Source organism: Pongo pygmaeus, chromosome 17 (assembly GCF_028885625.2).
Source record: "Pongo pygmaeus isolate AG05252 chromosome 17, NHGRI_mPonPyg2-v2.0_pri, whole genome shotgun sequence".
NCBI lineage: Eukaryota > Metazoa > Chordata > Mammalia > Primates > Hominidae > Pongo > Pongo pygmaeus.
Window position 1 is genome coordinate 74,392,538 of NC_072390.2, and position 20,813 is coordinate 74,413,350.

General features: G+C 40.4%; 1 protein-coding gene and 1 non-coding gene across 6 annotated transcripts in view; both read right to left on the bottom strand.

The window, feature by feature from the left end:
- CCBE1 (collagen and calcium binding EGF domains 1) overlaps positions 1-20,813 on the bottom strand; it is a 260,616-nt gene that overhangs the window by 36,453 nt on the left and 203,350 nt on the right. For all 5 annotated transcript variants that reach the window (XM_054461204.2, XM_054461202.2, XM_063653777.1 and 2 more), the window contains one exon: positions 9,443-9,495. In XM_054461204.2, the coding sequence (XP_054317179.2) occupies positions 9,443-9,495 (53 nt within the window). The remainder of the gene's footprint in view (positions 1-9,442; positions 9,496-20,813) is intronic.
- Positions 10,480-10,613, bottom strand: LOC129019204 (U11 spliceosomal RNA). Its single transcript, XR_008495549.1, has one exon. It is a non-coding gene; the product is annotated as a U11 spliceosomal RNA (small nuclear RNA).

The following is a 20,813-nucleotide window of genomic DNA, read 5'->3' on the forward strand; positions in this document are numbered from 1 at the left end:
GTAACAGAAGAGAGGCATTTAACTTTTTCATGGACTCCTGTCCCCTGAAGTCACACCCATAACTTCCTATTCCCTCCATCTGGCCAATACAGTTATGATGAAATTTTGGTGTGATAATTTTTAGTATTTGCACCATAATGACAACATAAAAGCTATTCTTTGCTGAGCCTGGAAGTATGCTTGAATTACTTATACCTTCTTGAAGAACTTTTTGTCTTCTTTGGAATTAAAAGAATTATCTCGTATATTTTTGGTGTGCTAGTTACTGAGCTTTCTCTCTTAGCTTCAAACACCCACCTTCTGCCATGGGCTACTTTGTGACTTGTGCTCTGGAGACCACATTCCTCCTTTGTCAGTTGCCAGCCTCTTCGTTTCTGACTGTGACACAAATAGAGACACAGACAGATACAGACAGGGAGGCTGGAAGAGGAAGAAAAGATATCTGCCTTTTTCTGTTTTGCTTCCTGGGCTTCCTATTCATGAAAGCCTAATATCAGCCTTTCTCTTCCATCCCACTAGCAGATTGTTTCTATAGCAGCTGCAAGCCAGGCATGGTGGCACGTGCTACCTCCGGAGGTTAAGTTAGGAGGCTGGCTTGAGGCCAGGAGTTCAAGACTAGCCTGGGCAACATAGTGAGCTCCTGTGTCTACCAAAAAGAAAACAGTAGCAGCAAAATCCAGCTTGTATTTTTTCTAACACTTGCAAAATCAGCCTCACTGTATCCCATTTCAGAGACATCAGCACCAGCCAGCCATCTGGTAGCCCCTCCTCAAAGGTCTGGGTCCCTGATCCACTAGTAACTTCCTCTGAGTTCTGAGAAATAGGGCTTGCTAGTCAGTACCTCTTCCTCAGAGTTCTGGGTCCTCCAAACTTTTAAGTTTTCACTGGCCCAATATCTTCTGTTTCCCTAGCCTAGAGGCGGTACCTGCTTCCTGCAGTTGTTACCTCAATGATACTTAGTTTTCCTTTGCATTTTTGGTTCTCAATTGCTAGTTAGCAATTCTTCATATTAATTGCTTCCTGTTAAATAAGTGGTGAAGGCTCTGTTTCTGGACAATTCAATCTACATATTCAGTTTTCTACAAATTGATCACTGATTCATCACCAGAGATCCCCTCAATTTTGCAAATCTCTTCTTATAGACATTTTTTCAAATTAATCTCAACTTGCTCTAATTAGGACTCTGTAGGTCTGCTGCACAGCAGCTACTACTCTTGGTCTTGAACTCCTCAAATAATCCTCTTGTCTCAGCCTCCCAAAGCGCTGGGATTACCAGCACCGCGCCCAGCCTATAGCTGCCTCCAGGAATGTACATTCACCATGAACCTAGGGATGCCCATCACCTCCCTCTCTCTTTTGTTGGATTTCCGTTTCCTGGATCTCACATGTATTAGTCTGTTCTCACGCTGCTAATAAAGACATAGCTGAGACTAGGTAATTTATAAAGGAAAGAGGTTTAACTGACTCAGATCCACATGTCTGGGGAGGCCTTACAATCATGGAAGAAGGCAAATGAGCAAAGTCATGTCTTACATGGTGGCAGACAAGAGAGAGCCGCCTGTGCATGGGAACTCTCATTTATAAAGCCATCAGATCTTGTGAGACTTACTCACCACCATGAGAACAGTATGGGAGAAACTGCCCCCATGATTCAATTATCTCCACCTGGCCCTGCCCTTGACACGTGGGGATTATTACAGTTCGATGTGAGATTTGGGTGGGGGACACAGCCAAACCATATATCCATGTCTTTCTCTCTTCCAGTTTACTCTCTCATTTTAGTGGAGAATATTCTCCATTGGCTTCCTGAAAAATGTCATAAAAGGTGTAAAAGTTTTGAGATCATGCATGTCTAAAATGTACTTTATTAACCCTTATGATTACTAATGATAGTCTGTGTATATAATTCTAGGTTGGAAAACTTTGCCTCAGAATTTTGAAGGCATTGTTCCATTGTCTTCCAGCTTTTCAATGCTGCTCTAGGGAAGTCCTGTGAGATTCGAATTCTTGAGCTTTTGTATGAATCACATTTTTTTCCTCGCTAAAAATTTTTAGGACTTATATGGTACCACTTCAATCTTTGGTAAACCCTTTTGTTAATCTGGAAATTAGTATCCTTCAATTCTGAAGACTTTTTTTGAATTATATCTTTAAGAACTTACTCCCTCTATGTGGAATTTTAAATTATTTGGATGTTGCATCCCCTGGACTTTATGTCTAATATTCTCATCTTTTTTTTCCTATTGTTAATTTCTTTGATCTCTTGCTCTCGGTGCTTGGAAAACTTCCTCAGTCTCACCTTCCAACCCTCCCACTATTTCCACCCTCCACTACTCACCATCCAACCCTCCCACTATTCCCCCCGACTACTCACCTTCCAACCCTCCCACTATTTCCTCCCCCACTACTCACCTTCCAACCCTCCCACTATTCCCCCCTACTACTCACCTTCCAACCCTCCCACTATTTCCTCCCCCAGTACTCACCTTCCAACCCTCCCACTATTTCCTCCCCTACTACTCACCTTTCAACCCTCCCACTATTTTCTCCCCCACTACTCACCTTTCAACCCTCCCATGATTTCCTCCCCCACTACTCACCATCCAACCCTCCCACTATTCCCCCCGACTACTCACCATCCAACCCTCCCACTATTCCCCCCGACTACTCACCTTCCAACCCTCCCACTATTTCCTCCCCCACTACTCACCTTCCAACCCTCCCACTATTCCCCCCTACTACTCACCTTCCAACCCTCCCACTATTTCCTCCCCCAGTACTCACCTTCCAACCCTCCCACTATTTCCTCCCCTACTACTCACCTTTCAACCCTCCCACTATTTTCTCCCCCACTACTCACCTTCCAACCCTCCCATGATTTCCTCCCCCACTACTCACCTTCCAACCCTCCTACTATCTGCCCCCCACTACTCACCTTCCAACCCTCCTACTATCCCCCCCTACTACTCACCTTCCAAGCCTCCCACTATTTCCTCCCACTACTCACCTTCCAACCCTCCCACTATTCCCCCCCAGTACTCACCTTCCAACCCTCCCACTATTCCCCCCCTACTACTCACCTTCCAACCCTCCCACTATTCCCCCCCTACTACTCACCTTCCAATCCTCCCACTATTTCCTCCCCCGACTACTCACCTTCCAACCCTCCGACTATTTCCTCCGCCTACTACTACTCTGCAGTGTCTTGTTCCTATGTTTATGTCCATGTGTGCACAATGTTTAGCTCCCACTTATAAGTGAGAACATGTGGTACTTGGTTTTCTCTTCCTATGTTAGTTTGCTTAGGATTACAGCCTCCAACTCCATCCATGTTTTTGCAAAAGACATGATTTCATTCTTTTTTATGACTGTGTAGTATTCCATGGTGTATAGGTACCACATTTTCTTTATCCAATCCACTACTATGGACAACTAGGTTGAGTCCATGTCTTTGCTATCATGAATAGCGTGGTGATGAACATAGGAATACATGTGTCTTTTTGGTGTAATGATCTATTTTCCTTTGAATATATACCACTGCTGGGCCAAATGGTAGTTTCCCTCTAATATCTGATGATCCTGAGATGGCTGCTGTAGTTTATTCATGGTGTATTTAAAACAGATTAATAGAATCTGTTTGCATATAGTTTTATGATTTTATGACATCTGGGTATCACTGTAAGTGATTTGGCCAGTGCATTACAAGTTCAGTTTCTTAAGACCTTTTCCTTGGGTTGTCTAGAATGCCCAGAGAAGACATTTCCAAATCCTTGCCTGAGAGTGAAGTCATTCTGGAACTCAAGTGAAGGGAGAAGGCTGGGGGCTTCAAAATTCAATGTGTGAGCATTTACTGAAACCCTCCTTTTTCAGTATTGGGCATTCATTTTCAGCTCTGACTGGTCTCCTTCAGATCCTTGAACCTCTGGTGTACTCTCTTAGAAAATGTATCTTCTGTCTTCTGCCTGGTTGTGGAAAAGGCAATATCCTGTCCGTATGGAGTAGAGGACACGATCCGGGAGTCTGACTTCTTCTTAGACTTTTAATCAATCCTGTTTTCAATTACTTTTACCCCTTTTTCTAGTTTATTTGTAGTGTTACTGATTGCTATTTCTTCTGGTATAAATTGGGGTTGCTCCTTGGTTTCCTTAAGCTGGGTAGAATTCAACCTTCCCGATTGTGCTAAGCTATTAACCACCTCCCTCTCTGTTCTCCAGCTTCCAAAGTTTTTGCTATTATCTCCTCTCCCAACTTTGTCCTCGTGGGTTTATGTCTTTTGTGAATCTTTCCTGCCACCTCCTCCTGCCCTGCCCATTTTGTGCATTTTCTGGAGAAGGCAAGATTAATAAATGTATTCAGTCCTCCATTTCTGATGCTTGTTCCCCAGAGCCTACCAGCTTTCAGTCACGTAGCTTTTATCTTTACAATGTATCTATTTTCTATCCTCTCTGTCCTATTTCTTTTGGCACCATTCTAACTCAGACCTTCAGAAACTCCCTTGTAAACAAGATCTTCATCCCAAGATTCTTACCATCCCAAGATTAAATCCATTTGGGATAACACTGCCAGGCTAACCTTCCCAAAGCATAGCACTGTGTATGCCATCCCCTTGTTTAAAAACCTTTATACTTGCTACTAATCAATATGAAATATAAATGGCTAACTCTTGTATTTAAAGTTCTGGCATTATATCCCTTGAGACTTTTCTAACCTTGAGACTTATCTGTAAGTTCCTTATACTGCAGCAAAACTAACTTCTCTTTTTATTCATCCCTTATTCACATCCTTGCCTTCTCACCTCCATACTTTTGTTTATTCTGTTTTTACCTCTTGCAACATCCTTTTATAATTGTTGATATCTTATCCAGTTTTTCAAGAGTTGATATAAATGCCATCCCTTCAAGAAGCCTTCCTTGACCTCCTCAACAGAGTTGAGTTGGTCTACCCTCTCACCGCCCATGGGACTGTGTACCTCTTTTATTTCCATGCTCTGCTATATTTATTTATTATTTATTTAATTTTTTGAGACGTAGTCTCGTTCTGTCACCCAGACTGGAGTGCGCTGGCACAATTTCGGCTCACTGCAACCTCCACCTCCCTGGTTCAAGCAATTCTCCCTGCCTCAGCCTCCAGAGTAGCTGGGATTACAGGTGCCAGACACCATGCCTGGCTAATTTTTGTATTTTTAGTAAAGTCAGAGTTTCACTATTTTGGCCAGGCTGGTTTTGAACTCCTGACCTCATGTGACCTGCCCGCCTTGGCCTCCCAAGTGTTGGGATTACAGGTGTGAGCCACTGCGGCTGGCTACTCTTCCATATTTACTGAATGCTTACTCTGTGCCAGGCCCTATTCCAGGAAGTATGTCGCTTTAGGGTTAACAGTATAGGTTCTGGGCCAACCATCCCGTCTCTGCCACTATCTCAGTGATCTTGGGTTCTTTATGCCTCAGCTTCCCCTCCTACAAAATAAAGATAATAATACCCACACTTCATGGTGCTTTTATGAAGATTAAATTGGATGATGCCATTAAGCACTGTGCCCGATGCACAGTACAAGCTTTACCTGCTCTTCTGCTTCTTTTGCTGCTGGTTCTTATGACTGCTCAGCTACCTGGCAGGGACTGTGTCCCCTCGAGAAACCAGCACTGCTCCCTTCCCACAGTTTATGCTGAATTAATAATTGCTGAACTAGAACAAATGAGATCATCCTATCACCTGGCCAATCAAGACATCACTTCTAGCAGGGGTCAGCAAACTTATGTTAAGGGGCCAGATGATATTTTGGCTTTGTAGATCTCTTTTGCAACTACTCAACTCTGCTGTAGTTTGTTGTAGTGCAAAAGAAGTCACACGTAATACTGAAATAAATAGGTTTGACTGTGTTCCAATAAACCTTGTTTACAGAATCAGAGTTGGGGCACAGACCATAGTTCACTGAGCCCTGACTTCAGCAAATACGAGGCAGCAACGCTTAAAAACTACAGCTTCCACTCATTAGTTAACATATTTCTTTAGACATTCTAGTTTCTTTTTGCCATCTGTGATGGTTAGTGCTACCTGTCAACTTGGCTAGGCCATGGTACCCAGCTATTTAGTCTGGAGTCACGTTCACCAGGAGAATGTATATGCTCTGAGTCAGTATCCAACATATGGTATGGTTTGTCCCATAACCAGGATTCACAGGTCCCAGAATCAAGGGGTGGAAATGGGAGTGGCACCACTCACTGTTACCCCTACCGATCCACTAGCAAAATTTTTGCTTCCTGTTCCTATAACTTTATGTTATATTGGCCTAGAGGGCTTAGTTTCAAAGGGAGGAATACTTCTAGCAACAGAGGCAAAAATGATTCCATTGAACTGAAATTTAAGGTGCCACCTGGCTACTTTGGTCTCCTCATGCCTCTGCATCAGCAGGCAAAAAAAGGAGTTATTGTTCTAGCTGGGGTGACTGATCGTGGCTAACAAGGGGAAATTGTACTGTTACTCCACAACAGAGGGAAGGAAGAATTTCTAGAACACCAGAAACACCTTAGGTGGTCCCTTAGTATTGTCACACCCTGTGATTAAAAAGTCAACAGAAGACAACAACTCAATTCAGGCAGGGCTAATGTCTCAGATCTTTCAGGAATGAAGGTGTGGGTCACCTTACCGGGTAGAGAAAGAAACACGATCAGGCGAGGTGCTTGCTGAGGGCAAAGGGAATATGGGTTGCATGGTAGAAGGTGGCAGGTTACATGTATCAGCTATGACCATGTGACAAGTTACAGAAAAAAGCCCTGTAAATTGTCATGAGTATTTCTTATCTTTCCATGGATTATTTCCATGTCTGTGTGTGTGTGTGTGTGTGTGTGTGCACCTGCATGCCAATCTTTGTTTTCTTCCTTATTTTATCTTACCATATGTCATAAGATGTAGTGACTTTGTATCACAGTATTTAAATACTGTTAACTTTACATCACAGTATTTACATTAAAGCATATCAAGGAGATGCTGGAAAAGTCCAGTGCCCCAGGACTTCGTACCCTCTTCTGGGGAAAGGGTTAGTGTGTTTCATGCAGCATAGTTGTAGCATGTCAGATGGATATACAACTTTGTTATTGCCTTTATCTGGAGATTAGGTATGGTTTAAGGAGATGCATATGGGTGCCAAGTTGACAAGGGGTAGATTTGTGATAATTTTTTGTGTCATCTTGGCTAGGCCCAAGTATCCAAATATTAGGTCAAACATTATTCTACGTGTTTCTGTGAAGATATTTTTTAGATAAGATTAACATTGAAATCAGTAGACTTTGAATAAATCAGATGACCCTCCATAATGTAGGTGGGCCTCATCCAATCAGGTGAAGGTCTTAATAGAAAAAACCTGACCTCCCCTCCCACACCCCACCAATCTAAGGGGGACTTCTGGCCAGCAGATTCCAACTGCAACTCCTCCCTGGATCTCTTGCCTGCCAGCCTACACTGAAGATTTTGGACTTGCATCTCCACAATCTCATAAGCCAATCCCTTAGAAAAGTCTCAATCTCTCACTCAGTCTGTCTCTCCCTCTGTCTCCATACATAGAAAATCGAAATCAAAATTGGTTCTATTTCTCCGGAGAACCCTAATATACAATATTTTCTGAAATCCTGCATTTGTACTTTGATTCTCCAATGATAGAAACAATTATGACTAAAGATATCTTTAGTAAAAGAAATAATCACTGACTTTTTCCCACAGATTAAAACAAATCTGCTATGAAAAGTGTTCTAGCAAAAAGCAACAGAACAGAGAATTAGCTCTGGCAAAACAACTTTCAGCATGTGTGACCACTTTTCCTGAAAATATTCAGTTTTGGGTTATGTTAATTATAGGTGCTGTAGTCTCTTTAGGATGAGGGAGACTAGTTTTAAGGCCTAGATGTTTGAAACCACTAATATTGAAAGAAACTCTAAGTATGTGGTATCCATGCAATGTGTTTTTAATTAGGTTAGGCAAGGTCTTTACATAAGATCTTAAACCAAAGGGCCTAAACTTAATTTTCTTTGCAGTCTGCCAAACTGCAACATAAAGGACACAGCTGGTGACTGAGAAAAGCTGGTATAGAAAGAAATGCAATTATTGTGACTTTTGCGGGTTTACCCATCATGCTATAACCAACAGAATTGACTGGCAGAGAGAAATTCAGCTTAGAGAAACCCAAGACCACATCAACCATCACACGTGGAGCGATTCCCAGCCAGCCTTCCTATAGCAGCTTTCTCAAAGGTCACAGCTATGGTTCAATGAACTGTCCCAACCTTCCACCGAAAACAGCAATAAACGGGCGGGATTAATCTGTTTCTAACTGATCAAAAATGGTGCTCTATGAGATAATGCAACAGGATTAGCTTGGCTGGGCTCTAGATCTTCTATAGAGATCTGGCTTCTTGGGCAAAGGTGAAGAAAACTGTTTCACATTCCTCACTCACCTCACCCCAGCCCTGAACAAGCTTAACCCCATGCCCTTCAAACAAGTAGTCTTTAGTGCTTTCTGTGTCAGGGCTCTGCCTAGAACCCTCTGTAGCCCTCTACTTTCTACTTGTTTAAGTCCTGGACAGTCTTCCTTGATAACGTGGTCTCATTTCTCCCCTCATTTCCAAGACCCTCTTTGACTGCCCTGGGCCTCTGTGTACATGTCCCCTCTGAACACTTTCTGCTTTGAATGTCTCTACTGCACATATTGCAGTTATTACTAACAATGACAACAGCAGCAATAACAGCAGCCACCATTTATCAAGCATGTAATAAGAACCAGCCTCTGTTCCAAGTGCTTGACATGTGGCAAAATTCTTAAAACCATCATTTGACCCACATACTAATACTACCCTGTACGAACTAAGGCTTCGAAAGTAACTTGAACTTGCCCAAGGTCAAAGCTATTAGTAGGACACAGAAGCATGATTAAAATCCAGGTCTCTCTGATTCTATCTGCTCCCCATCCTGGCTTCTCAACTTGAATGCATGCAACTTGAGAGCTGGGTCCCTGCCTTACTTTGCTCTGTATCTGTATCTGAGTGCTGGGTTGAACACTCAGGTACTGCTTGCTGATGGTCATGTAAAGGGACTTAAAGTTTAGCAGGTGAAAGGCAGGTAAAGAAAGCAGGTATAGAGGTCAAGAGAGGAGGGTTGGTTCTAATTGTGTATAAAATGCTAATTGGGGGATTATAGCCCATTAATCATAAAACCTGAAATACTATATAAGAATGACTCAATGTGTGCAAACACATCATGTAATGATTCAGACACTGCACACTACATATAACAAAATTGGCATCAGAAAAATTTAATGCCAAAAAATATACACAGACAGATGCACAGATAATCAGACACAGATAACACCTATATTCCATGAACATCTAAAGTTGATAGACTTTGAATGATTAGTTGTGAATAAAGTGAGACAATATCTTTTTTATATTACATACCTTCTGGGATGCATTGTCCAAGAACAAATTTATATCCTTTGCAGCACTTTTTCCTAAGAGACAAACAAACATTTAAAATATAATAATTAGGTTAAAAATAAAATTCTTTTTAGTTATTGTTTTTTGAATGAAATAACTTGTGCCCAGGAAACATTGAGGCATAAAGCAAAGTAGGGGTGAAGTATTTTTAGGGCAATCTGAGATTAAAAGAAAAAATATCAATAATACATGACCACATTTTCTAATACCAGGATATTCTTTCTGCTACATAATATATGAATTCAACATTTTGAATCCTATGAAATTAAATAATTAACTCAGACTTCAAGATACTTATATTAAGCAATTAAAGGAGTATAGGACATAAATAGGAAAAGGATCTTTAAGGGTGACCAGGCCTCTCATTCCACAGGCCAAAGAGATACAACTTGTTTATTATAACAATTAAGGAATCATAATAACAACACTTGGCTAATTATAACATAATGATTGTTAATTGTAATATAACAATAATTAGGTAGTCAACTATTAAGACCGAGACCGGAACCCAAGTGTTCTGATTCTCATTTGAGTGATTTTTTTTTTTTTTTAAAAACACTTGTACCATATAAGAAACCAAAAGGTACCTAAATGATCTGAATTTAAAATATAGCAAACAGGTCATTCCTAACATAAATATTCAATACTTACTCCACTTCAACCAAGCTAATTTAACCAAGTTAACTACCTGCTAGAAGAAAAATATCTGAATGAATACAGCAAGATGCAGGCTCTCCACAACATAACATGTACAAATGTGACCCATTCTCAAAGAGAAGACAATCAATGCTGCAATCTCCAAAATAACCCATATGTTGGAATTATCAGACTTTAAAGTAGCTATTTAACTGTGTTCAATTACATAAAGGAAAATATACCTGCAATGAACAAAACAGAAAATCTCAGCAGAGAAACTACTAAAAGAACAAAACAGAAATTATAGAACTGACAAATAGATCTGAATTTTTTTTTTTTTAATCTAACATACAACAGCAAAGCAGGGCGCCGGGACCAACGATCACCAGCTGCCCAAATAACAAAAAATTATGCTTCCGAAATCTCTTGATGTCGATTCCGCACGAAGAGCAATCAAGTGGCCCTACGTGTGCCACTCACGACAGAAGCCCTTGTTTTTAGATCTGAAATTTTTAAACATGCTGCTGGATGTGCTTAACAGAAGAATGGGGGAATGATGCAGGAAATAATTTGTGAATTTGAAAATAAATGAAAATTATCCATTCTGAAGGAAAGAGAAAAAAAGACTTAAAAAAAGGAACAGAGACTTGTGGTCTAATATCAGAGGTCTAAGGTCTGGTACCTGGAGTTCTAGAGGGAGAGGAGACAGTAAATGGAGCAGAAAAATATATTTGAAAAAACAATGGCCAAAAACTTCCAAAATTGAGTGAAAGAAATACATTTTCAGATTAAAGAAGTTTAGCAAGCCCCAAACGCCTAACTACACGCATACACAAAATGCCTAGAGATGTCATAGTCACGTTGCTGAAACCTAAAGAGAAAATCCTGAAAGCAGAGAAAAATTACACATGATATACAGGGAAAGGATGATTTTAATAACCACGAACCTCTCATCAGAAAACCACAGTAACCAGAAGACAGTGATATGACATCCTTTGAGTGCCGAGAAAACAAACTTGTGCAACCCAGAATATCCAGTGAAAATATCCTTCAAGAATGAAGGTGAAATGAAGACATTTCAGATTTAAAAAAACTAAAAATTCATTACCAGCAGACCTGTGCTAAAGGGAGTTCTTCAGGCTAACAGGAGATGACACTAGAGGGAAATGTACATCTTTAGGAAGGAATGAAGAGCATTATAGACAGTAAATATCTGAGTACATATAAAGAATTTTTAAGTTCTGGATACATGCGCAGCATGTGCACGTTACATAGGTATACATGTGCCATGGTGGTTTGCTGCACCCATCAACCCGTTGTCTAGGTTTTAAGCCCTGCATGCATTAGGTATTTGTCCTAATGCTCTCCCTCCCCTTGCTCCCCATCCCTCAACAGGCCCCGGTGTATGATGTTCCCCTCCCTGTGTCCATGTGTTCTCATTGTTCACCTCCCACTTACGAGTGAGAACACGCGGTTTTCTGTTCCTGTGTTCATTTGCTGAGTGATGGTTTCCACCTTCATCCATGTCCCTGCAAAGGACATGAACTCATGCTTTTTCATGGCTGCATAATATTCCATGGTGTATGCCAGTTAGAATGGCGATCATTAAAAGGTCAGGAAACAACAGATGCTGGAGAGGATGTGGAGAAATAGGAACATTTTTACACTGTTGGTAGGAGTGTAAATTAGTTCAACCATTGTGGAAGATAGTGTGGCAATTCCTCAGGGATCTAGAACCAGAAATACTGTTTGACTCAGCAATCCCATTACTGGGTATATACCCTAAGGATTATAAATCATTCTACTATAAAGATACGTGCACACACATGTTTATTGCAGCACTATTCACAATAGCAAAGACTTGCTCTGAATTTCTTAAAGCAAAAATAATAACATACATAGTCTTACAAGGTTTATAACGCATGTAGTTGCAACAAATATGACAACTGTAGGAAAAAATGGCAGTTGGTTAAATGGGACCTATATGGTTACAAAGTCTCTCCATTTTATGTAAAATAGCACAACCTTGGCATTTCTGCTGGAGTTAATGTTCCCTTTGTCTCATCGTCTCCTGCTCCCATTACTTTCCCCATTCCTTGCTTTCACCATTTCCATCATCATATATGAGAAGCTGAGAATTAACCAGCTTACAGTGGATCTGCGAATCTCAAGAATATACCCCAAGATATTTTGACTATAAAGGTTAAATTATCGTTTTTAAGAAGCATCTTTTTGCAACTATTAAAGACATAAGATTCAAGGTTATTCCTACTGCAACATCATTCTCGCTCATTTGTGTTTGGGCATGCTTTCTAGGAAGAGAAACTGAGTTAAACGTGGCCTACCAGCTGGGAACTGCACGTCACCTACAGCCTATCATGTCACCTGTGTGAACATACCATTTGCACATCATGGTGGAGAAAGGAGCACAAACCACTGATTTGGAAAATTAGACATTATCTGTGTCTTAAAACAAGTTTCAGCTTTGTCAGATAATCAGAACTTTCATGTAGGTTATATAAGGTCTTCTAAGGATTTTGGTACACTTAATTTTTTTCATCACATTTTAATAAAAAATAATTTAAGATCATCATTTTTTACTCGTTCAAATTAGTATAATCTGATTTTATTACAGGTTGAGTAACCCTCATCTGAAATACTTGGGACTAGAAGTGTTTGGATTTCAGATTATTTTGGAGTTTGGTATATTTGCAGAATACCAGCTGAGCATCCCCAGTCCAAACATCTGAAATCTGAAATGTTTCAATGAGCATTTCTTTTGAAAATGTTTCAAAATTTTAGATTAGGGATGCTCAGCCTGTATTGGTCAAATCGATTTGCTGCACTATAATTTGGTCTGCCAGGTAAATTACCATTCCTAGGAGAAACTTAAGTAATCTCTTCCTGAAACAAAATTTATAAAAATTTTATAAAATCCATAATTAGTTTTATGTGAAATTTGTGAAAAGTTCATACAATTTTTAAAAGTCAAATTTGGTAACAGAAATTCTGAAGCATAACTGGGAACAGCAACTCCACTTCATTCCTCTCCCTGTAACATTTCTCACATGCAAATGCAGTGGTGGTAGATATCTTACTTCAAAAGCATATAAAGTATGCTTTCAATATAAAAACAGTGGCATTTGGGATGCTACCAAAACAGACTTGAGTGATACAGCTAAGGTCCCCCTGCCTGTACTGGAATTCCCAGCATAGATTAATTTAATATTTTATGTTAGAAGGAAATCATCCATCCAATTTACCAATATGAATGATGTGTGGCAGTGTCCAGAGTGCTCTTATTAGACATAATTTGCCAACCTCTCAAACTAAATCATAATTTTACATACCAAGAGAAGCCCCTGAAGATATAAATTTATGATGAGGTACCAGAAGTACAGGGTCCACCTTTATATTGCATGAAACTTAAACTCTGTCTAGTTTTCCATAGTTTAAAAAAGTTCGAGCTCCTAACAACCAGAAGGAAAACTGGCTTGAGTATTCACTAAAATTTTACGGATATTACTTACTCCATTACTTGAGGCTGTCCTACAGAAAACTATAAGAGGAAGAACAGTGTACCAGATGATTTGAAACTCCAGTGATTCATGAGAAAGTTGGATACAAGGGGGGAAAAACCCACGTGTTTTTGATACTCAAATCGAACATCACATTTAAACATATGGTTTTATTTGTCTGTTTCTATTTTAATGCTGTATTTAAGACATAAGCTCTGAGCTGTTTGACGGCGTTTTAAAGTTCATGCAAATCAATATGATCCCTTACAATCTCTCTTTCCACATCCAAGACATTAAACTTGGGCACTGTGACCTTTATGAGCATTTCAAGGGCTTAGGACTGTCCACGCAGTGGAGTGAGAAGCAATCTGTCATTTGCCTTTTCATGAAATCAGATAATGAAGTGATCTGATATGCTTTACAAAAGGCTATGGAACTCCATCACGAGAAGATCTGAATTTCAGGATGGGCATGCATCATTTAAATACCTGCTTAGCTAAGAATTTCCCCTTTGGGTTTTTTAATTGCATAACTGACCCCAGCTCTCTGCTCAAGGGAAGGAGTTGTGAGATTCCAGTGCGTCCTTCTGTCTTCCCTAGAGTTCCTGTGAATACATTATTTTGCATGTGAAACACCCATCAATCATAAATCACCGTTTAAAATAAATAATGACATATTCTGAAGTATTAAAAAAATAAACATTGGTTGCACATGTTATACTGTTTCAAAGATTACTTACAACATTATTTACGTACAATAAAGTTGAGACGGCCAAAGTGAAATCTTGTTATGCAAGCATGGGCACTTGTTAGATCTGACTACAAACACTGCTGTGTGGTTTTTATATTTAGAAAAACAAACAAAGATGGGGAAAGCTCGTGTGGATTCTGGGGAGACAATCATTCTTAATACGCTTCACGTGTTGTAGCTTGGTTTTCCAAATACAAATACTTTTCTCATTTCTTGGCAAGGGGAAGTGATTAGATGGTTGTTACATAGAAAGAGTGATATCTTGTAATCAAGAAAGTCTGTGGAGTTTCCCCCTGGGTGCTCCTGAGTATTAACACATGTAAAAAGAAAAAAATAATAAAAGTCGTGCAGGCAGAAATACACCCCTCCAGCCAGGTGTGTGTGTGAGCTTTTGGAAGGAAAAACTACATCAGAAAAATGAAGATAACAGAGACTGCATCATCAGACTGTCTGCTGATCATTATGTTAGAGATTAGAAAAGAATTTTAAAAATAACTTCCTATAGTATTAGAAGACTAAAAGTGACCATGAAAGGCCAAGTGAATTAGCAGACAAATATTTGCACCCTTGCTGCAATGCAAGGGTACCTTTTTCTATTATTTATTTGGGGTTTTCCTTGCGTGGCTGCTTATTCACATGCCAGATATATCAGATATTTATTTATTTATTTATTTATTTGTTTATTTATTTATTTATTTATTTATTGAGATGGAGCCTCACTCTGTTGCACAGGCTGGAATGCAGTGGCATGATCTCGGCTCACTGCAACCTTTGCCTCCTAGGTACAAGTGACTCTCCTGCCTCAGCATCCTGAGTAGCTGGGATTACAGGCGCCTGCCACCATGCTCAGCTAATTTTTGTATTTTTGTATTTTTGGTAGACGGGGTTTCACCATGTTGGCCACACTTGTCTCGAACTCCTGACCTCAGGTGATCTGCCTGCCTTGGCCTCCCAAAGTGCTAGGATTACAGGCATAAGCCACCGTGCCCGGCCAGATTTTTTTTTTTTTAATGAGAGAGAAAACTGCATGTTTGAGAGTATTTGAGAGTTCTTGGTGTTAAGGTAATGTGTAACAAATGGAGCATTGGCTTTGGGGTCAACAAATGTGGGCTAGAATTTTGGCTCTGACATTTACAGAGCTAGGGATTGCTTGCTCCTTAATCTTGGCCTTGCTCCTTGGCCTTGCTCCTTAATCTTGGCCTCGCTCCTTAATCTTGCTGAGCTTCAGACTCCTCATGGACAAAACATGAATAAATAGTATCTGCCTTATGAGATAATTGACAGGATTACAGATAATATAAGAAAGGTGCCTAGCACCTTTCTTGCAGTCAGAATATGTTCTAGCTGCAGCTTTATGAATACAACAAGCAAATGGCAAAAGCAACTCTTCCCAGTTGCTTTCATCTTATGACTCATCTCTTTCTTTCCACCTCTTATTCAATGGCAGACAAATCTTTTCTTCTAAAAACAAAATAGGGGAAGAAATAGTGGAGAAGAAAAGTACGGGGAGAAATTTTTGATTTCAAGAGGCCGGAAAAGAAATGTTATATTGCTTTCTTCTTTTACAAGTTAACCCCAAATAATGAAAACCAGAAATAAAAATGCAAGCCCCACACCCTATGGATTTAGGAGACTTCTCTAACCCTGAAACACAATGTATGAACATGGCAAGAGGATTGTGCAGGGTGGAATAACTTCATACCTGGGAGGCTCCAGGGGTGGCTACCGTGGAGAAGCAAGCCAGCCAGCCCTCCCTGCAGAACCTCAGCAAGGCTTAGAAACCAGAAGCACCAGCTATTAAGGAAAGTGGAGACCAGGGTGCAGCAAGATGATCTCCAAGTCTGGTGAGAAGGAAGACTTCCATCTTTCTCCCCAACCCGAAAGCAAGTAGCCCCTATCCTTTTCCTACTGCAACAAGAAGCAAGAGGTATATTCTTTTGGAAAACTATACCCAAATAAAACAAGGAAACCCCAAACTTACCTATTTATTTATTTACGTGTAAGCTTGTTATTACCAAATCTCAGTGACAATATTAACAGAATCATAAAAAGCACACCCAAGAAACTCCAGACTCTGGGCTACCAAGCCAGAGAGCTGAGTAGAACCTGCCCCCTAGTAGATAAGCCTGGTCAGGCACACCGAAGTCCCAAATGTTTTTTAAAGAACCTCTTCAATTTAAGATTTCATTCCAAAGCAACGAGCTCCTTCTGATGAAGGCTCCTAAAGGCATACTAGATAGTGGTTTCCTCGCACTGTCAACTACTCAGGCCTAAATGGAGACTTCCGAGACATAACAACTGGAGAACCCAATTTCCATAATTTTCATCATTCCAGCCACACTGTGGCATGCCTAAGAAGGGAGTCTGGAAGAGATTTTTTTGCCAGGAAGTACAGAGAACATGATCCCCTGGGGCTAATTTTTAAAGGCTGAGGGTTTAAAAGTGGTCCTGAATTTTTTTGCAAAGTTCTTTAGTATGAGGAATCTTTCTTTTCAATGTTCTTCCCTTGCTGAAATCTTTACTGAGTTTTGCATGACTTTGTGTGAACTACTAGAATTCCTTTTACACTACATCCCCCAAGAACAGAACTGAATAAAATCAGTCTCACATCTGAGCATGCTTGGTTCCAGCCTTTTAGCTAGAAAGACTGCTCCTCGCAGGCAAATGTAAGAGTATCATGGTCACTACAGCAACCACTAAGATAAAACTAAAAACAAAATCCCCCTCCACCCACCACCACCAAAACCTGCCTATTTGTTCATCTACATGTAAGCTTGTTATTACCAAATCCTAGTGGCAGTAGTAAGAGAATCACAAAAAGCTTGTTAGGCATAACTTGCTAACATGTACAGTTACTGATAGTCCAGATCAAATGAGAAAAACAATACAATGGTACCTGAAGAAAATTAAACATAGAATTACCACATGATCCAGTAACTCCACTAATGGATATGTAGTCAAGAGAATTGAAAGCAGGGACTCAAACAGATATTTGTACACCAATGGTCATAGCAGCATTATTCACACTAGCCGAAAGGTAGACACATCCCAATGTCCATCAATAGATGAACGGATAAAAAGGTGGTACATACATATGATGGAATATAGTTCAGCCTTAGAAAGGAAATTCTGATGCATTCTACAACATGGATGAAACTTGAAGACATTATGCTAAGTGAAATAAGCCCAACACAAAAGGAGAAATACGGCATGATTCCACTTATATGAAGTACCTAGAGTATCCAAATTGCAAGAGACAGAAAGTGGAAGGGTGGTTGCCAGGGACTGTCAAGAGGTAGTCAGTAGGAAGTTACTGGGTAATGGATACAGAGTTTCATTTGGGAAGATGAAAAATTCTGGAGACGGATGGTGGTGATGGATGCAGAACAATGTGAAAGTATTTAATGCCCCTGAATTTTACACCTAAAGTGGTTAAAATGGTAAAATGTACAGTTATTTTTGCCACACACACATACACGCAACAATCAAGTGAAGAAGTAATTCAGTTGAAGTCATTCCTCTAATCATGAAAACCCTGGTCATGGTATCATCTGGGGTTTAACTGCTCAAATTACAGAAAAGTAAAAAGTATATGTGGGAGGGTTATTAAATGGGGCTCAGATAACAACCAGAAGGTACTCATTCCAACAAGGCCGCAAGCGATGATCTTGTCATAAATTAATCAAATACCTCCTCAAAAACCAGAAGACCTGGAAGTCTGGGCCCTGGGCCTTGGGGATGTACTTCCCAGGTGTGAATCCGGGCTCTGCTGCTTTCCAGCTTCAGTCCTTAGATAACTGACATTAAGTTCTTCTAACTCAATTTCCTTATCTGTAAAATGGGATAGTAACGCTATCCACCCCACAAGCTTGGGGTGAGGGTTACATGAGTTTAAAGGCATCAAGAGCTTGGTAAGCGCTGGCATGCATCAAGCCCAACAGCAAATGTAAAAAGACATCTGCTGTTTTTCCTGTTGTGTCTCCCCCACAGAGCCCACCTGAAGGACACTGAGTGCTGCATCAGGGACATCAGGATGCAAGGAGCCCCTGCTACACTCTAACTCCCACAGGCCTGGCTTGAAGGGAAAAGCTGCCAGTCCTCAGTGACAGTAAAACAGGGACCAGGGTCTCAACCATATGTGTTACCACGTTCACTCCTGCTCAAAGACATAATAATTTTACTGGCTAGAAAGAGAAGTGAAACCTCTTAGGCTGCTGAAGCATTTGACTTCCTATGATCAATGTGATATCCATCTCAATGATTAAAGGCATATGATTGGTTCTCTGACTGTTTACTGAAAGCAGGCCCAGAACTTATAGATGTCAACAGCAGCACACACTACAAGGCTGAGAACAGGTGTGCTGGTTCTGACAGTCCTCTCTATCTCCCTGGCTTATCAGTGTGCTTCAGAAACCACAGGGTCAATGTCCTCAGCAGACACAGACACTCAGATGGCCAGAGTCCCAAGGGGCTTTGGAGACAAGAACCCTGGAATGATTAACTTTCTTTTTTTTCTTCTTTTTCTTTTTTTCTTTTTTTTTTTTTTTTTTTTGAGATGGACTCTTACTCTGTCACCCATGCTGGAGTGCAGTGGTGCAATCGCAGCTCACTGCAACCTCTGCCACCTGGGTTCAAGCGATTCTCCTGCCTTAGCCTCCCAAGTAGCTGGGATTACTGGCATGTGCCACCATACCCAGCTAATTTTTAGTAGAGATGGGGTTTTGCCATGTTGGCCAGGCTAGTCTCGAACTCCTGACATCAAGTGATCTGTATGCCTCGGCTTCCCAAAGTACTGGGATTACAGACGTGAGCCACTGCGCCCAGCCCTGATTAACTTTCTCTTGGCAACTAAGTCAGTGCTACACACTCCACCTCTCTTTGAACCCAGTCTTCCCTCTTTCTTTATCTCCCTAAATGAATTTTCTACCTTGTCAACCTTCATTATCTTGCTTGCTGGCTGCCTTTTCCTTAGTTCAAATGAGAAGAAGATCACCACTAAAACATAAGGAAAAAATGTAACAAATTAAAAAAGGTAGGCTTGATATTACCTTTGCAAAAAATAAAATATGATTATATTGTGTATGTATATACTTATGTACACATAAGGAGTTTTTTTTTTTTTTTTTTGAGATGGAGTTTCCTTTTTTTGCCCAGGCTGGAGTGCAGTGGCATGATCTTGGCTCACTGCAACCTCCACCTCCCGGGTTCAAGTGATTCTCCTGCCCCATCCTCCTGGGTAGCTGGGATTACAAGTGCCTGCCACCACGCCCAGCTAATTTTTTCTATTTTTAGTAGAGACAGGGTTTGGCCATGTTGGGCAGGCTGGTCTCGAACTGCTGACCTCAGGTGATCTGCCTGCCTCGGCCTCCCAAAGTGCTGGGATTACAGGCGTGAGCCAACACGCCCAGCCGAGATACTTATTTTTACGTAACAAAGGCTAGTTTGGAGATTCACCAAGGTATTCACAAGGGGTTCTCTTTATGCAGGTGCGAGACAGGATATTCCCCCTTTTTTTTTTGCATATTTTCTGAATTTTCTATAATGAGCATGAATTGATTTTGTAAGAAAAAATAAAGGAAATAATAAAATAATCATTATTTTTCAAAGTCTTTTGGTTTATTTCTAATGCCAGGCTTGGCAATGGCTTCAGAAACTTCTGGTTTTGAAACTGGGTAAGGAATGATGTTCATGAATGCATGTTTGGCACGACTACATACAGGCATGTCTGCGTCAATCACGATTCACTTCGCCAACCCAAAACAGCAACATTTTAAACAAAGTCATTGTTGTGACCAGCTATGTTTTAACCAAACGGCTTTTGACCAAGTCACCTGGAGCCAACATATGGTAATCATTAAGAAACTGCTTTAGGAAACCACAGTATCATTTAGTAGGATATTCATTAATCTTACTTTTTTCACCTAAAATAACTGGCTTACTAGAGGTTTACTTTACATAAGATTTTAATGGAACAATTTTCTCCTTTGTAAGATATGTTTAAACCAACAAATCTCTGCTCTCGTTTATTTCCATGGTGGCTAATTTTTGGAAGCACTGATGGTTGTGACTCTTACTCTGGGGGTCATCGTCCGGAGACAGCACATGAAAGACTATTCCTTGGCAGCAATGTGGTTCACTGCGAACAGTAATAATTGTGGGATCCAACACCCAAAGACCTGGGCATTTATTTATTTTGATTTTATCCTTAGCTCTCTGAGAATTTTAGGAATAACTGAATGACTATTAGTAATGCTACAATGGCATTTATCAAGCAAATCATATCTTCAAGCATTGCATTATACACGATAAACTGACCAATATAACAAAAATTGTTCACCATGGTTACCAAGCATCCTGGAACGTTTCTGAACTGCCCTCTTGCCACCTCACCCTCTCACCCTGTAAATTTTCTCTGCAAGTCTGCCATT